This window comes from Hemiscyllium ocellatum, chromosome 50 (assembly GCF_020745735.1).
Source record: "Hemiscyllium ocellatum isolate sHemOce1 chromosome 50, sHemOce1.pat.X.cur, whole genome shotgun sequence".
In the NCBI taxonomy this organism is placed as follows: domain Eukaryota; kingdom Metazoa; phylum Chordata; class Chondrichthyes; order Orectolobiformes; family Hemiscylliidae; genus Hemiscyllium; species Hemiscyllium ocellatum.
Window position 1 is genome coordinate 4,028,469 of NC_083450.1, and position 23,947 is coordinate 4,052,415.

Sequence of the window (23,947 nt, forward strand, 5' to 3'; positions counted from 1 at the left end):
ATCCCCTCTCACCCCCAAACCTTCCCCTCCGATCCACACCGTCCCCTCTCGCCCACAAAATCTTCCCCTCTGATCCACACCGTCCCCTCTCACCTCCAAAACCTTCCCCTCCGATCCACACCCACCCCTCTCGCTCCCAAACCTTCCCCTCCGATCCACACCCACCCCTCTCACCCCCAAACCTTCCCCTCCGATCCACACCGTCCCCTCTCACACCCAAACCTTTCCCTCCGATCCACACCGTCCCCTCTCACCCCCAAATCTTCCCCTCCGATCCACACCGTCCCCTCTCACCCCTCAAAACCTTCCCCTCCGATCCACACCGTCCCCTCTCACCTCCAAAATCTTCCCCTCCGATCCACACCATCCCCTCTCACCCCAAAACCTTCCCCTCCGATCCACACCATCCCCTCTCACCCCCAAACCTTCCCCTCCGATCCACACCGTCCCCTCTCGCCCACAAAATCTTCCCCTCTGATCCACACCGTCCCCTCTCACCTCCAAAACCTTCCCCTCCGATCCACACCCACCCCTCTCGCTCCCAAACCTTCCCCTCCGATCCACACCCACCCCTCTCACCCCCAAAATCTACCCCTCCGATCCACACCCACCCCTCTCACCCCCAAAATCTACCCCTCCGATCCACACCCACCCCTCTCACCCCCAAAATCTTCCCCTCCGATCCACACCCACCCCTCTCGCCCCCAAATCTTCCCCTCCGATCCACACCATCCCCTCTCACCCCTCATAACCTTCCCCTCCGATCCACAACGTCCCCTCTCACCCCCAAAATCTTCCCCTCCGATCCACCCCTTCCAAACCCTCCTCTCCCTCCAATTCTTCCTCCTATCATCCCGTCCTGCCAAGCCTGCCCTCACCTCCCACCCTCCCACCCCGCTCTCTTTCCTCAGCAGCCTGACCTAACATTGTTGCCCTCCAAACCCCCCCCTTGCACACCCCCACATCCCCCCGATACCTCTCTATGCCAACGTGGATCTTGCCATCCTTGCCCATGTTATGTAGCCAGCCCTGGACCAGCGTTGCCCACTGCAGAGAGAACGAGGCCAGCAGGAAGTTGAAGCCCACACTGCCGAAACCATACTTCTTCAGGAAGGTCATCAGGAAGCCAAATCCCACAAAGATCATCACGTGGACATCCTGGAAACCTGGGATTGTGGTGGGGGGGTTGGTGGTAGTGGGGTGGGGAAGAGAGAGCGAGAGAGAGAGAGAGGGAGAGGGAGAGAAAACAATTAGCACTCCCCAAACGTTACAGGGACGGCTGGAAAGGGCTTCTGGACACACAGAAGACAAACGATGAAGACATTTTTTGATTTGGACTCACCAACTCGAACCAGTTCCTGCTGTCTGACCTGTTCTCCCAACTGAGCCAAACCACGGGGTCCTTTTCCTCAGAGCGCTGCTCCAGACACCAGCTGGTTCTGCCCAGCACCTTCCAGCTCACATCCTCCTTAAACCTCGGCTCACCAGAACGCTCTCCCGCCCCTCCCTATCACCTCCGCCAGCTCCTATGTCACTCCATATCACCTCCTCCAGCCCCTACACCCCCTCCTATTTCTATCACCCTCTCCAGCCCTCTCCCTATCTCTGTCCACTCCTCCAGTCCCTACACGTCCTCCCTATCTCTGTCACCCCCTCCAGCCCCCTACACCCCCTCCCTATCCCTGTCACCCCCTCCAGCCCCTAAACCCCCTCCCTATCTCTGTCACCCCCTCCAGCCCCTAAACCCCCTCCCTATCTCTGTCACCCCCTCCAGCCCCTCCCTATCTCTGTAACCCGCTCCAGCCCCTACACCCCCTCCCTATCTCTGTCACCCCCTCCAGCCCCTACACCCCCTCCCTATCTCTGTCACCCTCTCCAGCCCCTACACCCCCTCCCTATCTCTGTCACCCCCTCCAGCCCCCTACACCCCCTCCCTATCCCTGTCACCCCCTCCAGCCCCTACACCCCCTCCCTATCTCTGTCACCCCCTCCAGCCCCTACACCCCCTCCCTATCTCTCTCACCCCCTCCAGCCCCTAAACCTCCTCCCTATCCCTGTCACCCCCTCCAGCCCCCTACACCCCCTCCCTATCCCTGTCACCCCCTCCAGCCCCTACACCCCCTCCCTATCTCTGTCACCCCTCCAGCCCCTACACCCCCTCCCTATCTCTGTAACCCCCTCCAGCCCCTACACCCCCTCCCTATCTCTGTAACCCGCTCCAGCCCCTACACCCCCTCCCTATCTCTGTCACCCCCTCCAGCCCCTACACCCCCTCCCTATCTCTGTCACCCTCTCCAGCCCCTACACCCCCTCCCTATCTCTGTCACCCCCTCCAGCCCCCTACACCCCCTCCCTATCCCTGTCACCCCCTCCAGCCCCTACACCCCCTCCCTATCTCTGTCACCCCCTCCAGCCCCTACACCCCCTCCCTATCTCTCTCACCCCCTCCAGCCCCTAAACCTCCTCCCTATCCCTGTCACCCCCTCCAGCCCCCTACACCCCCTCCCTATCCCTGTCACCCCCTCCAGCCCCTACACCCCCTCCCTATCTCTGTCACCCCTCCAGCCCCTACACCCCCTCCCTATCTCTGTAACCCCCTCCAGCCCCTACACCCCCTCCCTATCTCTGTCACCCCCTCCAGCCCCTACACCCCCTCCCTATCTCTGTCACCCCCTCCAGCCCCTACACCCCCTCCCTATCTCTGTCACCCCCTCCATATCCCTGTGACACCCTCCAACCCCCTCCCTATCTCTATGTCACCTCCTACAATCCCTCCAAGATCTCTGAGCTGCTCCAACCCCAATTCCCATCGCTCCGGCACTGGGGGGGAGGCCATGCTGCTGGGGAGGGTGGGGGGGGGTGTGTGTGTGTTGTGGAATTCCCCCCTCCCCCTCCCCTTGAACCCGCCCAGTCCTCTCTTCCCTCCTCCCGCACGCTACTTGAAGCCCAGCCCATTGTCTGAGCTCTTGGCTGTCATAGCTCGCTTGAGCTGAGAGTTGTCCTTGGGCAGAATGAGTCTCTGGCAGGCCTGACGGTTAATGTTCGAGCCCAATTTGCTGAACTTGGCTGCTGCGAAGTGCCTGGGGGGTGTTTCTCTTCTTAAAAATAAGTGGCGCTGCTCGAATCCTGATTATCTGGATTCCTGTGTCAACTCCAACAAACTCATAAAGCTGATGTTGCAATATTTGCGTTCAGCTCAGCAGTGGTGTTTGAGCCGTCCTGGGTGAGCTAACTTTGTGCCACACTTGAGTTGAACTTTTTTTGTGTGTGTGTGTGTGTGCATCCATGTCCTGCTGATGGAAATCTGTCCCAGTTTTCTGTGGACTTTGTCCCAGTGCACTGCCTGACCCCGTTATTCTGTCCAGAATGCATTCCCCCCACGGTGTGCACATCCCGCTGGCTGACCTTCCCAAAAGGGGTTTGCTTTGGGTTCAAAGATGACAACGTGAAAATAAACATTGCCGATCAGTGTGACGCAGGTTTTGCTTCGTACTCCTGTCTTGACAGGTCCCGGGGCTACCTCATTTCGGGAAAAACACGAGATGCCCCTGCCTTTTGGAAAGGAACGGGGTTCATGCCTCACTCCAGGGACCAAAGAAATTAATCCGGATCCATGCTTCAGATGCCAGAGTCGAGGGAGCGGGCACCGTCAGGGTCAGTGCTGAGGAAGCAGGCATTCTCAGAGGGTCAGTGCTGTGGGAGCGGGCACTGTCGGAGGGTCAGTGCTGAGGGAGCGGGCACTGTCAGAAGGTCAGTGCTGAGGGAGCAGGCGCTGTCGGAGGGTCAGTGCTGAGGGAGTGGGACTGAGAGAGGGTCTGTGCTGAGGGAATGGGCACTGTCAGAGGGACAGTGCTGAGGGAGCAGGCACTGTCGGAGGGTCAGCGCTGAGGGAGTGGGCACTGTCAGAGGGTCAGTGCTGAGGGAACAGTCATTGGAGGGTCAGTGCTGATGGAGCGGGCACTGTCAGAGGGTCAGTGCTGAGGGAGTGGGTACTGTCGGAGCGTCAGTGCTGAGGGAGTGGGCGCTGTCGGAGGGTCAGTGCTGAGGGAGCATCACACATGGAGGGTCAGTGCTGAGTGAATGGGAACTGTTGGAGGGTCAGTGCTGAGGGAGTGGGCACTGTCAGAGGGTCAGTGCTGAGGGAGTGGGCACTGTCAGAGGGTCAGTGCTGAGGGAGTGGGCACTGTCAGAGGGTCAGTGCTGAGGGAGTGGGCACTGTCGGAGGGTCAGTGCTGAGGGAGTGCTGCACTGTCACACTGCTATCTTTGAGGTGAGCCTTTAGAATGAGACCCCGGCCTGGTCTGGAAATGGCTGTGGATGACCCGACGCCCTCAGGTGTGGAGGGAGGGTATCTCTCCCTGTCCTGGGAGTTCGGGTTACCCCTCAGCATAAAGCGATCTGGGCAAACGTCCCTTTTATATCTGTTCCCCACCAATCCGCTGCATTGAGAGAATAAGGACATCCTGATGCTCTTTGAGGTGTTGGGGAACCCAGCCTGTGCGTCTGAGCAAAACAGCATTCCCTGTGAATGTGTACCTGCTCCTGACTGGGTGGTTTGGGTCTGGAACATCAGATGCAGAAGCAGCGCCACGTTAGGATGGTACCTGTGACCAAATGGCTGTGCCACCTTCGTTCACAGCCGTGCCATTTACTCTTGCCTAAGCCTCCCTTTGCTGTTGTCCACACCCTCCCCACCCCACTCCCCTGCCCCCTCAACCGACAAAACACAGCCAGGGCAGGACTGGACTATTCGGCCACAGAGGCATCACGTTTTCCTATCACGTCCAAAGGGAGAGGCAGGTTGCTGGGGGGGAGGGGGAATGCTGAGCTCGAAAGAGAGTGCGTCTGTTTGTGTCTGTGTGCGCGCGAGAGTGAGTGTGTGTGTGACTGAAAGTGTGTGTGAGTGAGAGAGTGTGTGTGTGAGAGAATGTGTGAGTGTGTGTGAGTGAAAGTGTGCGTGAGTGAGAGAGTGTGTGTGTGAGAGAATGTGTGAGTGTGTGTGAGTGAAAGTGTGTGTGAGTGAGAGTGTGTGTGTGAGAGAATGTGTGGTGTGTGTGAGTGAAAGTGTGTGTGAGTGAGAGAGTGTGTGTGAGAGAATGTGTGAGTGTGTGTGAGTGAGAGTGTGTGTGTGTGAGAGAATGTGTGAGTGTGTGTGAGTGAAAGTGTGTGTGAGTGAGAGAGTGTGTGTGAGAGAATGTGTGAGTGTGTGTGAGTGAGAGAGTGTGTGAGTGAGAGTGTGTGTGAGAGAATGTGTGAGTGTGTGTGAGTGAAAGTGTGTGTGAGTGAGAGTGTGTGTGTGAGAGAATGTGTGAGTGAGAGAGTGTGTGAGAGAGTGTGTGTGAGTGAAAGTGTGTGTGAGTGAGAGTGTGTGTGTGAAAATGTGTGTGAGTGAGAGAGAGTGTGTGAGTGAAAGTGTGTTTGAGTGAGAGAGAATATGTGAGTGTATGTATGTGTGGTGATTGGGGATTGTGATCGATAGAGAGAGGGAGAGTGTCTGTGTGTGTGTGTGTGTGTGTGTGTGTGAGTGTGTGTGTGTGAGTGTGTGAGTGAGAGTGTGTGTGAGTGTGTGTGAGTGTGTGTGAAAGAGAGAGAGCGAGAGAGAGAGAGAAAGAAGACGTTTGAGGCTATTCGAATGGGTGGGCTTCACTCACTGGGATACCTAAAGTAGAAAGCATTGTCGCTGTCGGTGATGTTGTCCTGTGTCTTCCGTCTGAACCACTCCCTGGGGTCGGTGTCACCATCGTAACGGACAAACACAGCGAAGAGGATGATGAGCAGGATTTCTTGCAGCAGGCAGAGTAGGGGCAGTTTCAGACGCATGTTGGTCGACGCGCTGCCCATGGTCAGAACTCTGTGCACACGGGCTCTTCGGACTAGCCAGCAGGGAAGTCTGCAAAATCCCACGGGATCGCTGCTCCCACGGACACAGAGAGACGAAACCCTTCTGTCTGCTCTCAGTGCACCGACACGCAGATAGCACACAGAGAGGCAGGGAACAATCTATTTATATTCCCGTGCAGGCTACACACTGAGCCAAGTTCACGCCCACTTTATCTTGTCAGGTTTGCAAACAATTCAATTTGCAAACAACAAAGGGTGTGCCCAACACTTGCCATTCGGCCCCTCGTGCTCTGCTAGCAAACCTCGAAGAGACTTTTCCGATCCTGTCACTTGTTCCCGACGCTTCCTCCTGGTCTTTGCCTCTCTGTCCAAGAGGGAGCCCAATTCCAGGTCATTTTCCGACCGACTGGCAACAGACCAACTCCAGAGAGGTGACAGCATCACACCAAACCCCAGCCCGGGTGGCAATGCGGTCAGTCCAGGGGTTGGTTAATAACAGGCAGGTAACACTGGTGCCACACAATGACCAACTCCAACAAGAGAGAATCTAACCATCACCCCCTTGACGTTCAATGGAGTTACCGTCACCGAAACACCCCACTACCAGCATCCTTGGAGTTACCATTGAGAGAGACTCTAACCATCACCCCCTTGACGTTCAATGGCGTTACCGTCACCGAAACACCCCACTATCAACATCCTGGGAGTTACCATTGAGAGAGACTCTAACCATTGCCCCCTTGACGTTCAATGGAGTTACCATCACTGAATCCCCCCACTGTCAACATCCTGGGGGTTACCACTGAGAGAGACTCTAACCATCGCCCCCTTGATGTTCAATGGCGTTACCCTCACTGAATCCCCCCCACTGTCAATATTTTCGGAACAGAATTCTTGCAGGAATTCTGCTTGTGACCACAAATTGAACAGAACTCTATTTAAGTAATTTCTTTTTATCATTACTGTAACTGAAAAATGGCACACAGATTGCGGCATCAAAATACAGCTTACTGTACCTTTGAGATATATGTGACAAGAAATCATCCATTCATCCTGGGAGTTACCATCTCCAACAAGAGAGAATCTAAGCTTCACCCTTTGACCTCTGATGGTGTTACCGTCACTGAATCCCCTCCACTATCAACGTCCTGGGGATTACCATTAAGAGAGAATCTAACCATCACCATCTTGACGTTCAATGGTGTTACCGTCACTGAATTCCCCCCACTATCAACATCCTGGGGATTACCTATAAGAGAGAATCTAACCGTCACCATCTTGATGTTCCATGGTGTTACCGTCACTGAATTCCCCCCACTATCAACACCCTCGGGACTACTATTGAGAAAGAATCTATCACCATCTTGACGTTCAATGGTGTTACCGTCACTGATTCCCTCCCGCCTATCCACATCCTGGGGGTTCACCGTTGAGCAGGAACTGAACCAGACCCAGCCCAGTGTGGACAGGAGCAGGTCAGAGGATGGGAATCCTGCAGGGACCACCTCACCTCCTGACCCCCACCCCCAGCGCCTGTCCAGCAGCTACACACCACAAGTCAGGAGTGGGAGAGAATACGCCCCACTTGCCCTGGATGGGGGCAGCTCCAACGAAACCCGGGAAGCTCGATACCATCCAGGGACAAAGCAGCCTTTACTAGACTGGCACCGCACCCACAAACTACCCTCCAACTGATGCCCAGCCACAGCAGCGTGTACCGTCTACAAGTCGCACTGCAGCAACTCACCAAGACTCCTTTGAGTGCCTTCCAAAGTTGTTACCATTTCCATCGAGAAGGACACGGGCTGCAGACACATGGGAACACCACCCCCTTGAAAGTTCCCCTCTCAACCGCTCACCAGCTTGTCCTTGGAAATGTATTGCCATTCCTGCAGTGTGTTCCTTCAAAGTCCTGGCATTCCCTCCGCACTGGCACTGTCCCGATACCACACAAGAATCCAGTGGTTTAAGAAGGTAACTCACTAAGACCTTCTCAAGGGACAATTAGGGGCAGGCAATACCTGGCTGCCTCAGCCAGTGATGGCCACATCGTTGTTATATTATGAACAAAATGTCTGAAATGTGTTTGTTTACAATAGTCCTGGGAATAAGGTTGGAATTACTTGAAAAACCCAACAGTGTCATAATTGCTTCTTTAATCTTCATGTGTTAACACTGTCAGAGGGTCAGTGCTGAGGGAGCGGGCACTGTCAGAGGGTCAGTGCTGAGGGAGCGGGCACTATCGGAGGGTCAGGGCTGAGGGAGTGCCACACTGTCGGAGGGTCAGTGCTGAGGGAGCAGGCACTGTCGGAGGGTCGGTGCAGAGAGAGCAGGCACTGTCAGAGGGTCAGTGCCTAGGGAGCGGGCACTGTTGGAAGGTCAGTGCTGAGGGAGTGGGCACAGTCGGAGGGTCAGTGCTGAGGGAGGGCCACACTGTCGGAGGGTCAGTGCTGATGGAGCGGGAACTGTCGGAGGATCAGTGCTGATGGAGCAGGCACTGTCAGAGGGTCAGTGCTGAGGGAGTGAGCACTGTCGGAGGGTCAGTGCTGAGGGAGCGGGCCCTGTCGGAGGATCAGTGCTGAGGGAGTGAGCACTGTCAGAGGTCAGTGCTGAGGGAGTGGACACTGTCAGAGGGTCAGTGCTGAGGGAGCGGGCACTGTCGGAGGGTCAGTGCTGAGGGAGTGATCACTGTCGGAGGGTCAGTGCTGAGGGAGTGATCACTGTTGGAGGGTCAGTGCTGAGGGAGTGGGCACTGTGGGAGGGTCAGCGCTGAGGGAAGGGGCACTGTTGGAGGGTCAGTGCTGAGGGAGCGGGCACTGTCGGAGGGTCAGTGCTGAGGGAGCGGGCACTGTCGGAGGGTCAGTGCTGAGGGAGTGATCACTGTCGGAGGGTCAGTGCTGAGGGAGTGATCACTGTTGGAGGGTCAGTGCTGAGGGAGTGGGCACTGTGGGAGGGTCAGCGCTGAGGGAGGGGGCACTGTTGGAGGGTCAGTGCTGAGGGAGCGGGCACTGTCGGAGGGTCAGTGCTGAGGGAGCGGGCACTGTCGGAAGGTCAGTGCTGAGGGAGTGGGCACAGTCGGAGGGTCAGTGCTGAGGGAGGGCCACACTGTCGGAGGGTCAGTGCTGATGGAGCGGGAACTGTCGGAGGATCAGTGCTGAGGGAGCAGGCACTGTCAGAGGTCAGTGCTGAGGGAGTGGACACTGTCAGAGGGTCAGTGCTGAGGGAGCGGGCACTGTCGGAGGGTCAATGCTGAGGGAGTGATCACTGTCGGAGGGTCAGTGCTGAGGGAGTGATCACTGTTGGAGGGTCAGTGCTGAGGGAGTGGGCACTGTGGGAGGGTCAGCGCTGAGGGGGGGGCACTGTTGGAGGGTCAGTGCTGAGGGAGCGGGCACTGTCGGAGGGTCAGTGCTGAGGGAGCGGGCACTGTCGGAGGGTCAGTGCTGAGGGAGTGGGCACTGTCAGACGGTCAGTGCTGAGAGAGCGGGCACTGTCAGAGGGCCAGTGCTGAGAGAGCGGGCACTGTCAGAGGGCCAGTGCTGAGGGAGTGGGCACTGTCAGACGGTCAGTGCTGAGAGAGCGGGCACTGTCAGACGGTCAGTGCTGAGAGAGCGGGCACTGTCAGAGGGCCAGTGCTGAGGGAGCGGGCACTGTCAGAGGGTCAGTGCTGAGGGAGCGGGCACTATTGGAGAGTCAGTGCTGTGGGAGAGGGCACTGTCAGAGGGTCAGTGCTGAGGGAGAGGGCACTGTCAGAGGGTCAGTGCTGAGGGAGCAGGCACTGTCAGAGGGTCAGTGCTGAGGGAGTGGGCACTGTCAGAGATGAGTTACATTTCAGGCAAGGGCTGGCACTGGTATTCTGTTGGAGCCTTCCCTGCACTGGGCAGGAGTTGGGAAGGTCCGCATTTTTCCATGGCGATTCTCTAGCCCTGTATTATACCCCTCCCTGAAACACCCATGTCCTGGGTCAGCTGCTGTCGGAGCTCACTGTGTGCAAACCTTTTGTTGGCTTTCCCTCTGGATTCGTGCACTGGGATGTCGGTGAAATGGGACGGTGTGGCTGAAACTGAGCCTTCTGTTCAACTATGCAGGACCTGTCGAAGTTCAAGTCATCCGATCTTTTGTAAAGAAAGAGCTGTCGACAGAGCGAGGCGGAATTTGGTGCGATGGATGTTAATGGGACGGGAGAGTGACAGAAATGAGGACACGGCAGAGGGTGATGAAGCAGACCTGCATTCTTTCGGATGCTTGTACTGCGGCTGTGTTTGAAGAAACTCTTTGTTGTCAAAAGTGGTCGATTGAAACTGTAGATGGTCTCACATTGTGGAGATCACGGAACACTGATGCTTTGGGTGGGATTACATTTCTGGGCTTTGTTTACTGAACATTTCCAATTTAATAACTTACCGCTGGGGAAGATTCTTTCCATTGTTAACAAAACCGTGCGTTACAATTCCCAGGCAGCATTCCCAGGCAGCATTCCCAGGCAGCATGTTAAGTCATGCTGATTCTGGTAACTCAGTCTTGGTTCTCAACTCTGTCTCCAAAATCACCACCCCCTCCCCTTCAATTTCCCTCCCTCTGCGCCCTCTCCCACTTCAAGCCCACCTCTGCCCCGTCTTGCTTTAATAGCTACCTACCACTGATCAGAAAGTGAACCTAGCTACCTGCAAGTGCTGGTCAGAGGCTGGGAATCCGACATTGAGTAACTCACCTCCTGCCTCCCCAGGCTTGTGCCCGAAACGCCGATTCTATCTGCTTCTCGGGTGCTGTCTGACCTGTCTGTGCTTTTCCAGCACCACTCTCTTGGCTGTAGTCTCCAGCATCTGCTGTGCTGACTCCCCAGCGCCTGTCCACCGTCGAGAGTATGATGGGATACTGACCCTGGATGGCAACAGCTCCGACATCACTCCAGAAGGTTGGCCACCTTCTCCAGAACCTCGATCACTCGAGAAGCTTTGTCACCGTCCAGGACAAAGCAGCTCGCTTGACTGGAAGCATCCACACCCTCCACCACCAGAGCTCGGACGCAGCAGCGTGCACCATCTCCAAGACATACCCCAGCGACTCACCATGGGAAGCATTTTCTAAGGACACAGCCACTTCCATTTCATGGGCACACAGGGACGTCACTTCTTGCAAGGTCTTCTCCGAGCCCCACCATTCCGACTTGGAAACACTCCTTCAGTGTGGCTGGGTCAAAATCCTGGAATTCCCTCCCTCACGTCACACGAGACTCCACCACCTTCTGAACGGGCAGCAAGGGGGAAGGCAATCAATGGCAGCTAAGCCAATGATGCCCATGCCCTCTGAAAGGATTTCAAAACCAGCTTGTGACTTCAGAGCAGGACTTGTGCCCCTTCCCTGTGCTCTGCTGGACTGTAAGATCAAGGCTTGAGCTGTCAGTTCAGTGTCCGGGCTGCCATGTGCAATTCTGCAGCAGGGACATGGGGAGAGAGAACCACACAGTTTCGTCAGGCCCCTTATCTCACACGGCTCTGGCGGAAGGGAGTGCTGAGAGGGAACCGGTGGGACAGGGAGTTGGGGTTGGCATGCGGAGCGGGTGATGGGGGCATGACGGCAGGGACCACCTTTCTTGCTGCCCCATCCCTTGCAAACCGACGGCCCCCCTTTCAGAAGCGAGCCCACCCACAGGATGTCTTGGAGGGATTGCGGGATGGGCGCTATGTCAACGCCAGGTTTCTGCAACTCGATGAATCAAGGCATGCTCAGGCAGGCCCTGCCTGTAACCTTCCTCAGAAAACAAGGATCGCTCCTGAGTCAAAGAAGCTGGGATCTGTGGGAGAGGACAAATTTTAATGGGCAAACGTGGGCACCATTTGTTCTTGATTCAAATCCTCAGCCCCTTTCACCAGGAGGCCACCCAGTTGAGCAGTTGATGAGGTCTTTGAGATGCAGTCTCTGTTGCTTAGAGGAGGTGCCAATTCCTGCGATCAATATTGGCTTCAGAGTCCGTCAGGCCCGATGGAATCTGATCAGAGAGAACCCAGACACCAGCACAGAACCGGGTGACTGGCTTCAGAACTTGTTGAGATGACCAGCCTCCAATCAGTACACAAGGGAACAGGACAGGACACAGGCTGGGCTCCTTAAATGCTGACCCTCTGACAATACCAAGCTCCCTCAGCACTGACTGTACAACAGCACCCATTCCTTCGGCACGGATTCTAGGGCAGTTCCCATTCACTGACTCTCCCACAGTGCAGCACTCCCTCAGCGCTGACCCACCGACAGTGCAGCACTCCCTCAGCACTGACCCTCCGACAGTGCAGCACTCCCTCAGCGCTGACCCACCGACAGTGCAGCACTCCCTCAGCACTGACCCTCCGACAGTGCAGCACTCCCTCAGCGCTGACCCACCGACAGTGCAGCACTCCCTCAGCGCGGACCCTCCGACAGTGCAGCACTCCCTCAGCGCGGACCCTCTGAAAGTGCAGCACTCCCTCAACGCTGACCCTCCGACAGTGCAGCACTCCCTCAGTGCTGACCCACCGACAGTGCAGCGCTCCCTCAGCACTGACCCTCTGAAAGTGCAGCACTCCCTCAGCACTGACCCTCTGACAGTGCAGCAGTCTCTCAGTGATGACCCTCTTATAGTGCAGCACTCCCTCAGCGCTGACCCTCCCACAGTGCAGCGCTCCCTCAGTACTGACCCTCTGATAGTGCAGCACTCCCTCAGCGCTGACCCTCCCACAGTGCAGCGCTCCCTCAGTACTGACCCTCACATAGTGCAGCACCCCCTCAGCGCTGACCGTCCCACAGTGCAGCACTCCCTCAGCGCTGACCCTCCGACAGTGCAGCACTCCCTTAGCACTGACCCTCCCACAGTGCAGCACTCCCTCAGCGCTGACCATTCCACAGTGCAGCACTCCCTCAGCGCTGACCCTCCGACAGTGCAGCACTCCCTTAGCACTGACCCTCCCACAGTGCAGCACTCCCTCAGCGCTGACACTCCCACAGTGCAGCACCCCCTCAGCGCTGACCCTCCGACAGTGCAGCACTCCCTTAGCACTGACCCTCCGACAGTGCAGCACTCCCTCAGCGCTGACCCTCCGACAGTGCAGCACTCCCTCAGCGCTGACCCTCCCACAGTGCAGCACTCCCTCAGCGCTGATACTCCCACAGTGCAGCACCCCCTCAGCGCTGACACTCCCACAGTGCAGCACTCCCTCAGCGCTGACACTCCCACAGTGCAGCACCCCCTCAGCGCTGACACTCCCACAGTGCAGCACCCCCTCAGCGCTGACCCTCCGACAGTGCAGCACTCCCTTAGCACTGACCCTCCGACAGTGCAGCACTCCCTTAGCACTGACCGTCCAACAGTGCAGCACTCCCTTAGCACTGACCCTCCGACAGTGCAGCACTCCCTTAGCACTGACCGTCCAACAGCGCAGCACTCCCTTAGCACTGACCCTCCGACAGTGCAGCAGTCCCACAGCGCTGATCCTCCCACAGTGCAGCGCTCCCTTGGCGCTGACCCTCCGACAGTGCAGCACTCCCTCAGCACTGAAAATGATGAAGATGCCATCAAAAAGCAATACTTAGTAAGCATGAAACTGCTCACTGACACCTAGTGTGGTTTCTGCAACTTAGCTCCAGACCTCATTGTAGCCTTGATTCAAACGTGGACAAAATTTATGGGTGGAATTCCAGAGGTGAGTTGAGAGTGACATCCCTTCACAATAAGGACACTTTTGACGAAGTGGAATCAACAGGTCTCAGGGCACTAGTTGCAGCCACATTTGGTACAACGTAAAATTGTTGTGGTTGTTGGAGGGTCAGCCATCTCAGCTCCAGGACATCTCTGCAGGAGCTCCTCAGGGTAATGTCCTCAGCTCAACCATCTTCAACTGCTTCATCAATGACCTTCCCTCCATCATAAGGTCCAATGATGAGGGATGTTATTGGATGATGTACAGTGTACATCACCGCTGTGACCTCCCTGGTATCACCGCAGTCCGTGCTCAGGTGCAACAAGATCTGGACAATATCCCGGCTTGTGCTGACAACATTCACTCCATACAAATACCAGGCGAAGACCATCAACAATAAGAGACAATCTGCCCTTAACATTCGATGGTGTTCCCACCACTGAATCCCCCACTATTAATAACCTTAGGATCACCATTAACCAGAGAGACATCTGGATTTGCCATATAAACACTGACTACAAGAGCAGATCAGAGACCATTAATACTGCAGCAAGTAGTGCAATGTTGGAGGGTCAGTACTGATAGAGTGCTGCACTGTTGGAGGGTCAGTACTGAGGGAGTGGTGCACTGTTGGAGGGTCAGTACTGATAGAGTGCTGCACTGTTGGAGGGTCAGTGCTGAGGGAGTGGTGCACTGTTGGAGGGTCAGTACTGAGAGAGTGCTGCACTGTTGGAGGGTCAGTACTGAGGGAGTGGTGCACTGTTGGAGGGTCAGTACTGATGGAGTGCTGCACTGTTGGAGGGTCAGTACTGATGGAGTCCTTACTCCCCAAAACCTGTTCATCTTCCACAAGTCACAAGTCAGGAGTGTGATGGAATCGTTCCCGCTTGCCTGGAATGGTGTAGCTCCAACAACACCCAACATGCTTGATACCATCCAAGATAAAGCAGCCTGCTTGATTGGCAACACATGAACAAGCATCCGCCCCCCCCCCACCCCAGCACTGCCGGTCAATAGCAGTGTGTGCATCATCTACAAGATTCACTGCAGATATTTACCAGAGATCATTGGGGTGGGGGAGTCCAGAACTCGAGGGGCATAGGTTTAAGGTGAGAGGGGAAAGATATAAAAGAGACCTAAGGGGCAACTTTTTCATGCAGAGGGTGGTACGTGTGTGGAATGAGCTGCCAGAGGAAGTGGTGGAGGCTGGTACAATGACAATATTTAAAAGGCATCTGGATGGGTATATGAATAGGAAGGGTTTGGAGGGATATGGGCCGGGTGCTGGCAGGTGGGACTAGATTGGGTTGGGATATCTGGTCAGTATGGACGGGTTGGACCGAAGGGTTTGTTTCCGTGCTGTACGTCTCTATGACTCTATGACCCTCTGATGGTGCAGCATTCCCTCAGCGCTGACCCTCCGACAGTGCCCACACTCCCTCAGCATTGACCCTCCAACAGTGCACCACTCCCTCAGTGCTGACCCTCCGACAGTGCAGCACTCCATCAGTACTGACCCTCCAACAGTGCACCACTCCCTCAGTACTGATCCTCCAACAGTGCCCACACTCCCTCAGCGCTGACCCTCCGACAGTGCCCACACTCCCTCAGCATTGACTCTCCAACAGTGCACCACTCCCTCAGTACTGACCCTCCAACAGTGCACCACTCCCTCAGCATTGACCCTCCAACAGTGCAGCACTCCCTCAGCATTGACCCTCCAACAGTGCAGCACTCCATCAGTACTGACCCTCCAACAGTGCACCACTCCCTCAGTACTGACCCTCCAACAGTGCACCACTCCCTCAGTACTGACCCTCCAACAGTGCAGCACTCCATCAGTACTGACCCTCCAACAGTGCACCACTCCCTCAGTACTGACCCTCCAACAGTGCACCACTCCCTCAGCACTGACCCTCCAACAGTGCACCACTCCCTCAGCATTGACCCTCCAACAGTGCAGCACTCCATCAGTACTGACCCTACAACAGTGCACTACTCCCTCAGTACTGACCCTCCAACAGTGCACCACTCCCTCAGCACTGACGCTCCAACAGTGCACCACTCCATCACTACTGACCCTACAACAGTGCACTACTCCCCCAGTACTGACCCTCCAACAGTGCACCACTCCCTCAGCACTGACGCTCCAACAGTGCACCACTCCCTCAGCACTGACCCTCCAACAGTGCACCACTCCCTCAGTACTGACCCTCCAACAGTGCACCACTCCATCAGTACTGACCCTCCAACAGTGCACCACTCCCTCAGCACTGACCCTCCAACAGTGCACCACTCCCTCAGCACTGACCCTCCAACAGTGCACCACTCCCTCAGTACTGACCCTCCAACAGTGCACCACTCCATCAGTACTGACCCTCCAACAGTGCACCACTCCCTCAGCACTGACCCTCCAACAGTGCACCACTCCCTCAGCACTGACCCTCCAACAGTGCAGCGCTCCCTCAGTACTGACCCTGAGTATAGTGACTGACAATCCAGTGCTTACTCAGCATTAAATCTCTGTTAGTGCAGCTTTCCCTCAATACGCAATTACTCCAACCATTTTGTGTCCAATCATCCAACTGAAAATTGCCCAAGAACACAAGAACAAGGAGCTTTACTCTGTATCTAACCCCGTGCTGTTCCTGTCCCGGGAGGGTTTGATGGGGGGACAGTGTAGAGGGAGCTTTACTCTGTATCTCACCCCGTGCTGTCCCTGTCCCTGGGAGTGTTTGATGGGGGGGACAGTGTAGAGGAAGCTTTACTCTGTATCTAACCCTGTGCTGTTCCTGTCCAGGGAGTGTGTGATGGGGGACAGTGTAGAGGGAGCTTTATTCTGTATCTAACCCCGTGCTGCCCCTGTCCTGGGAGTGTTTGATGGGGGGGACAGTGTAGAGGAAGCTTTACTCTGTATCTAACCCTGTGCTGCCCCTGTCCTGGGAGTGTTTGATGGGGGGGACTGTGTAGGGGGAGCTTTACTCTGTATCTAACCCCGTACTGTCCCTGTCCTGGGAGTGTGTGATGGGGGACAGTGTAGAGGGAGCTTTACTCTGTATCTAACCCCGTGCTGTCCCTGTCCTGGGAGTGTGTGATGGGGGACAGTGTAGAGGGAGCTTTACTCTGTATCTAACCCCGTGCTGTCCCTTGTCCCTGGGAGTGTTTGATGGGGGATTGTGTAGAAGGAGCTTTACTCTGTATCTAACCCCGTGCTGTCCCTGTCCTGGGAGTGTGTGATGGGGGACAGTGTAGAGGGAGCTTTACTCTGTATCTAACCCCATGCTGTCCCTTGTCCCTGGGAGTGTTTGATGGGGGATTGTGTAGAAGGAGCTTTACTCTGTATCTAACCCCGTGCTGTCCCTGTCCTGGGAGTGTGTGATGGGGGACAGTGTAGAGGGAGCTTTACTCTGTATCTAACCCCATGCTGTCCCAGTCCTGGGAGTGTGTGATGGGGACAGTGTAGAGGGAGCTTTACTCTGTATCTAACCCTGTGCTGCCCCTGTCCTGGGACTGTGTGATGGGGGGACAGTGTAGAGGGCGCTTTACACTGTATCTAACCCCGTGCTGTCCCTGTCCTGGGAGTGTTTGGTAGGTGGGACAGTGTAGAGGGAGCTTGACTCTGTATCTAACCCTGTGCTGCCCCTGTCCTGGGACTGTGTGATGGGGGGACAGTGTAGAGGGCGCTTTACACTGTATCTAACCCCGTGCTGTCCCTGTCCTGGGAGTGTTTGGTAGGTGGGACAGTGTAGAGGGAGCTTGACTCTGTATCTAACCCTGTGCTGTCCCTATCCTGGGAGTGTTTGATGGGGGACAGTGTAGAGGGAGCTTTACTCTGTATCTAACCCCGTGCTGTCCCTGTCCTGGGAGTGCGTGATGGGGGACAGTGTAGAGGGAGCTTTACTCTGTATCTAACCCCATGCTGTCCCTGTCCTGGGAGTGTGTGATGGGGGGACAGTGTAGAGGGAGCTTTACTCTGTATCTAACCCCATGCTGTCCCTGTCCTGGGAGTGTGTGATGGGGGACGGTGTAGAGGGAGCTTTACTCTGTATCTAACCCCGTGCTGTCCGTGTCCCTGGGAGTGTTTGATGGGGGGACAGTGTAGAGGGAGCTTTACTCTGTATATAACCCTGTGCTGTCCCTGTCCTGGGAGTGTGTGATGGGGGACAGTGTAGAGAGAGCTTTACTCTGTATCTAACCCTGTGCTGTCCCTGTCCCTGGGAGTGTTTGATGGGGAACAGTGTAGAGGGAGCTTTACTCTGTATCTAACCTCGTGCTGTCCCAGTCCTGGGAGTGTGTGATGGGGGACAGTGTAGAGGGAGCTTTACTCTGTATCTAACCCTGTGCTGCCCCTGTCCTGGGACTGTGTGATGGGGGGACAGTGTAGAGGGAGCTTTACACTGTATCTAACCCCGTGCTGTCCCTGTCCTGGGAGTGTTTGGTAGGTGGGACAGTGTAGAGGGAGCTTGACTCTGTATCTAACCCTGTGCTGTCCCTATCCTGGGAGTGTTTGATGGGGGACAGTGTAGAGGGAGCTTTACTCTGTATCTAACCCCGTGCTGTCCCTGTCCTGGGAGTGTGTGATGGGGGACAGTGTAGAGGGAGCTTTACTCTGTATCTAACCCCATGCTGTCCCTGTCCTGGGAGTGTTTGATGGGGGGACAGTGTAGAGGGAGCTTTACTCTGTATCTAACCCCGTGCTGTCCTTGTCCCTGGGAGTGTTTGATGGGGGGACAGTGTAGAGAGAGCTTTACTCTGTATCTAACCCCGTGCTGTCCTTGTCCCTGGGAGTGTTTGATGGGGGGACAGTGTAGAGAGAGCTTTACTCTGTATCTAACCCCGTGCTGTCCTTGTCCCTGGGAGTGTTTGATGGGGGGACAGTGTAGAGAGAGCTTTACTCTAACCCTATGCTGTCTCTGGACTAAATAAAAGGAGGAATATGACGAGACATGCAATTCCTTCAGGGGAAATAACACTGCGGAGCTGGAGTAGGCCCTTGGGTCTGTTCCGGCCGTTCAACAGGTAACCCCTTAACCTCAACCACATACTCCAGTACTCTCCCCATCCTGCTTGGCAGCTTCAGCCTCTGGGTACCTCTCCTTCTCTTCCTGAAGTAGATTCAGTCATTTCGCCCCCAGCGTGGTGGGGAATTTCACAGGCTGACCTGTTCTCTGATGTCCTGAAGCAGTCCCCACCCAGCTCCCCGTGTTATAATATTCCAGTGACCCTATGCTCTGGGCTCCGTCAGCCAAACATACTCACATTCAGCACTGGCACGTTATCTGATGGGGTTTCACATTTCCTGATAAGAAGGAGATGAACTCTCAGCCCATCCTAGTCTGTGTAACAGTACTGCACTCTCAAACGCCCTAGTGAGCAGCCAATGAGGAAAAGGTGTCTACATCAGACAAGACGACCGTGCAATGTTTATATCTTGGCATTTAGCACTGACTTATCTCTGTCTGTCCGAATGCATCAGCTTGGGGCTGTACAATGTACATCACACACTCCCAGGACCGGGACAGCACGGGGTTAGATACACAGTAAAGCTCCCTCTACACTGTCCCGCCCATCAAACACTCCCAGGACAGGGACAGCACGGGGTTAAATACAGAGTAAAGCTCCCTCTACACTGTCCCGCCCATCAAACACTCCCGGGACAGGGACAGCACGGGGTTAGATACAGAGTAAAGCTCCCTCTACACTGTCCCCCCATCAAACACTCTCAGGACAGGGACAGCACGAGGTTAGAGAGAGAGTAAAGCTCTCTCTACACTGTCCCCCCATCGAACACTCCCTAGGACAGGGATAGCACAGGGTTAGATACAGAGTAAAGCTCTCTCTACACTGTCCCCCCATCAAACATTCCCGGGACAGGGACAGCACGGGGTTAGATACAGAATAAAGCTCCCTCTACACTGTCCCCCATCAAACACTCCCAGGGACAGGGACAGCACGGGGTTAGATACAGAGTAAAGCTCCCTCTACACTGTCCCCCCCATCAAACACTCCCAGGACAGGGACAGCATGGGGTTAGATACAGAGTAAATCTCCCTCTACACTGTCCCCCCATCAAACACTCCCAGGACAGGGACAGCACGGGGTTAGATACAGAGTAAAGCTCCCTCTACACTGTCCCGCCCATCAAACACTCCCAGGACAGGGACAGCACGGGGTTAGATACAGAGTAAAGCTCCCTCTACACTGTCCCGCCCATCAAACACTCCCAGGACAGGGGCAGCACGGGGTTAGATACAGAGTAAAGCTCCCTCTACACTGTCCCCCATCAAACACTCCCAGGGACAGGGACAGCACGGGGTTAGATACAGGGTAAAGCTCCCTCTACACTGTCCCCCATCAAACACTCCCGGGACAGGGACAGCACGGGGTTAGACAGAGTAAAGCTCCCTCTACACCATCTCCATCCAGGACAGGGACAGCACGGGGTTAGATACAGAGTAAAGCTCCTTGTTCTTGTGTTATCGGGCAATTTTTCAGATTGGCATTTCTCTCGCCGATGCAGTCTGTGTTCATATCTGTGTCTCAGGACAACCTAGAAAAGGAAAGATGTTATGAAACCTAATATTCCAGGGGTTGGTGGGGGGGGGGGGAGTGGTTTGAGTTATAGGGAGACATCAGGACCACTTTCCCTGGAGCGTCAGAGGCTGAGGGGTGACCTTATAGAGGTTTATAAAATCACAAAGGGTTGTGAATAGGGTAAATAGACAAGGTCTTTTCCCTGGGGTAGGGGAGTCCAGAAGTTGAGGGCATAGGTATAAAGTGAGAGGGGAAATGGATCTGAGGGGTACTCTTTTCACACAGAGGGTGGCGCATGTGTGCAATGAGCTGCCAGAGGAAGTGGTAGAGGCTGGTACAATTACAGCATTTAAAAGGCATCTGGATGGGGAGGTGAATAGGAAGGGTTTGGAGGGATATGGGCAAATGGGACTAGATTAGTTTAGGATATCTGGTTGGCATGGATGAATTGGACCAAAGCGTCTAATTAACAGCAGTTATGGGGTGACCAGTTCTGTTGTCCTCTTCCCCCACCCCTTCCATACCAACTTCAAGATCGGACACACACTGCGGCTGTCCCAGCCAACACTGGCAACCCACGGCTAGCTGGCATCCCAGAAAACCATGGCGGGAGGGGCGGGGGAGATGAGCTGTGGAAGGGGCTGATTTCAGACAGTCGGTCAGTTAAAATGTTGCTCTTCAACCTCAATCCTATGGGCTCTCACACAAGGTCTGCACCGAGTCGAGGGGAGAAAGGATTCCAATTCAAGGGAAGACCTAGGTCCAGCTGATCAGCCGATGAATCTAAGATTGACCATCGCCCTGCAGAAAACTCTACGTGGGGGAAATAACCTAACCCAGGTCCCTCGTTAAATTTGCATTCGGCGTCTCTCAGCCCACTTTTCTGGCAAATGTCCTTCGTTACCAAATTTGGTGCCCAGTGGCTCATCTGAATGGAGGCCTTGGCAATGGCGAGGGGTTGGGGCATGTAGTTGGCCAACCTTGAGGGCGGTTGAATCAAAATGGCGCTCAGGCCTGCCCACACCAGCTGTCCTCCCTCCACCATGCAGTCACACAGGCTCCCAACTCACAATCCCCAATCTGTTGGTCAACAGGAAGCATCGTTCCTGTGGAAGGGGAACTGACCTGTTTTGAGTTGGCATGGCCAGAACTGAGCACTGTTCTCCACAGCAGGTCTAACTCATGTCATACCCAGCTCGATGTTAAAGGTATTTCCCCGCACTGCCTTCTCCTAACTCCCAGCCGGATTTTGAGGGAGAGTGAGCAAATGGAGGAGGCTGAGTATTTCCAAGGCAGAGAGAGAGAGAGAGAGAGAGAGAGAGATTCTAAATGAGCAAAGGTCACAGAGGAGGGGGGAGCCTCAGAAGTATTGGAAGGGGGCGCAGGAATGTGACATGGAAGCCAGCATTGGGTCGGCTGTGATCTTCCAAATGGGCAGGGCAGGCCGGAGGGGCTGAATGGCCAGCAGCTGTTCCGGATCCGCATTCCGTGAAAGGTGGAAAGGCTCCTGGACGAGATGGAGCTGATTGAGAGAAACTGGTTGGGACTACATTCCGTCACGCCTCAGCACCCTCCGTGGCGCCAAGCTCGCCCGCAGCCTGGAATATCACCCCACTGGGATTAACCCTTGCACCCCCAGAGTCCCACACTCTCACCCCACCCCCATCCCTTACCAGCCACCAATCGGACCGAGCTTGGGCACTGTGCAGTACCCTGTCCGGTCGGACAGCACGGTGTCTGGGACTCCCTCAGCAAAACAACACCGACAGTGCAGAGATGACCGTGCGACAGTGCCCATTCCCTCACCACTGAACCTCCAACACTGCCCACTCCCTCAGCACTGACCCTCTGACAGTGCGGCACTTCCTCAGCGCTGACCCTCTGTCAGTGCCCACTCCCTCAGCACTGACCCTCCGACAGTGCCCGCTCCCTCATCACAGACCCTCTGACAGTGTGGCACTCCTTCAGCACTGACCCGTCAACAGTGCCCGCTCCCTCAACATGGGCACTCTGACAGTGCCCGCTCCCTCAGCACTGAACCTCCAACACTGCCCACTCCCTCAGCACTGATCCTGACAGTGCGGCACTTCCTCAGCGCTGACCCTCTGTCAGTGCCCACTCCCTCAGCACTGATCCTCCGACAGTGCCCGCTCCCTCAACACCGACCCTCTGACAGTGTGGCACTCCCTCAGCACTGACCCTCTGACAGTGCCCACTCCCTCAACACTGATCCTCTGACAGTGTGGCACTCTCTCAGCGCTGACCTTCTGTCAGTGCCCACTTCCTCAGCACTGACCCTCTGAAAATGCCCACTCCCTCAACACTGAACCTCCAACACTGTCCATTCTCTCAACATTGATCCTCTGACAGTGCAGCGCTCTCTCAGTGCTGACCCTCTGTCAGTGCCCACTCCCTCAGCACTGAACCTTCAACAGTGCCCACTCCCTCAACACTGACCCTCTGACAGTGCAGCGCTCTCTCAGTGCTGACCCTCTGTCAGTGCCCACCCCCTCAACACTGAACCTTCAACAGTGCCCACTCCCTCAACACTGATCCTCTGACAGTGCAGCACTCTCTCAGTGCTGACCCTCTGTCAGTGCCCACTCCCTCAGCACCGATCCTCTGTCAGTGCGACATTCCCTCAACACTGAGCGTCCGACAGTGCGGCCCTCCCTAAATAAGGACCCTCCAATAGTGCAGTACTCCCTCAGTGCTGATGCTCTAATATTGCCTGCTCCCTCAGAATCAGCATGGTAAGTGCTGACCTGACTATTGAGCTTGAGTCTCTCGAGCAGATGATTCGATCTGCTGGTCTTCTAACTTTGAGCAATGAATATGCTACCATCGAGCTATAACTGAAGTGAGCTAACGTGCCCGAGCCCGTCAACTCTTGGTCTATCTCTTGGTCTATCAGAATGTTGAGATGGCTGGCTTTAGATCAGAAAGATTTATGAAAAATATCTTGGGGAGGGCTGGATTGGCAAGCTACTTGGCAGACACACACTCAGAGTTATGAAACAACTTGAACGACAACTGATGAGTAACAAGCTCTGGAATTATGTAACATTTGCAAATGTTTAAACAACATTTTGTTTGACTCAGTCAAACCCATAGCAGCCGAATTCACAGGAGCATTACGGGTCACAACGTCAGGAAGGTCATCCACTGGCTCATTCACCTGTCCAGTTTCGGTGCAGCCCACTGACTACTCCTGACAGGAGTCACATCCCTCAGCCTCACTCACCTCCACACCAGAGCTCTGTGGCACTGTCAGAGGCTCAGAGCTAATGCAGCGGGCACTGTCAGAAGGTCAGAGCTAATGCAGCGGGCACTGTCAGGGGGTCAGAGCTGATGGAGCAGGCACTGTCAGAAGGTCAGAGCTAATGCAGCGGGCACTGTCAGGGGGGGTCAGAGCTAATGCAGCGGGCACTGTCAGGGGGTCAGAGCTGATGGAGTGGGCACTGTCAGAAGGTCAGAGCTAATGCAGCGGGCACTGTCAGGGGGGTCAGAGCTGATGGAGCGGGCACTGTCAGGGGGTCAGAGCTAATGGAGCAGGCACTGTCAGAAGGTCAGAGCTGATGCAGCGGGCACTGTCAGAGGGTCAGTGCTGATGCAGCAGGCATTGTCAGAAGGTCAGAGCTAATGCAGCGGGCACTGTCAGGGGGTCAGAGCTGATGCAGCGGGCACTGTCGGGGGGGGGTCAGAGCTGATGGAGCGGGCACTGTCAGAAGGTCAGAGCTAATGCAGCGGGCACTGTCAGGGGGGGTCAGAGCTGATGGAGCGGGCACTGTCAGAAGGTCAGAGCTGATGGAGCGGGCACTGTCAGAAGGTCAGAGCTAATGCAGCGGGCACTGTCAGGGGGGTCAGAGCTGATGGAGCGGGCACCGTCAGGGGGGTCAGAGCTA

General features: G+C 55.4%; 1 protein-coding gene across 2 annotated transcripts in view; it reads right to left on the reverse strand.

The window, feature by feature from the left end:
- Positions 1 to 5,982, reverse strand: part of rhbg (Rh family B glycoprotein) — a 31,382-nt gene extending 25,400 nt beyond the window's left edge. Inside the window, exons 1-2 of one of the 2 annotated variants that reach the window (XM_060820717.1) lie at positions 5,652 to 5,982; positions 977 to 1,166 (exon numbers count right to left, since the gene is read on the reverse strand). In XM_060820717.1, coding sequence (XP_060676700.1) covers positions 977 to 1,166; positions 5,652 to 5,841 — 380 coding nt within the window. In that variant the 5' untranslated portion in view covers positions 5,842 to 5,982. Of the gene's footprint in view, positions 1 to 976; positions 1,167 to 1,342; positions 1,432 to 5,651 lie in introns of those variants that run through there. The other variant, XM_060820719.1, reaches the window with a different exon arrangement.
- Positions 5,983 to 23,947: the final 17,965 nt, after the last annotated feature.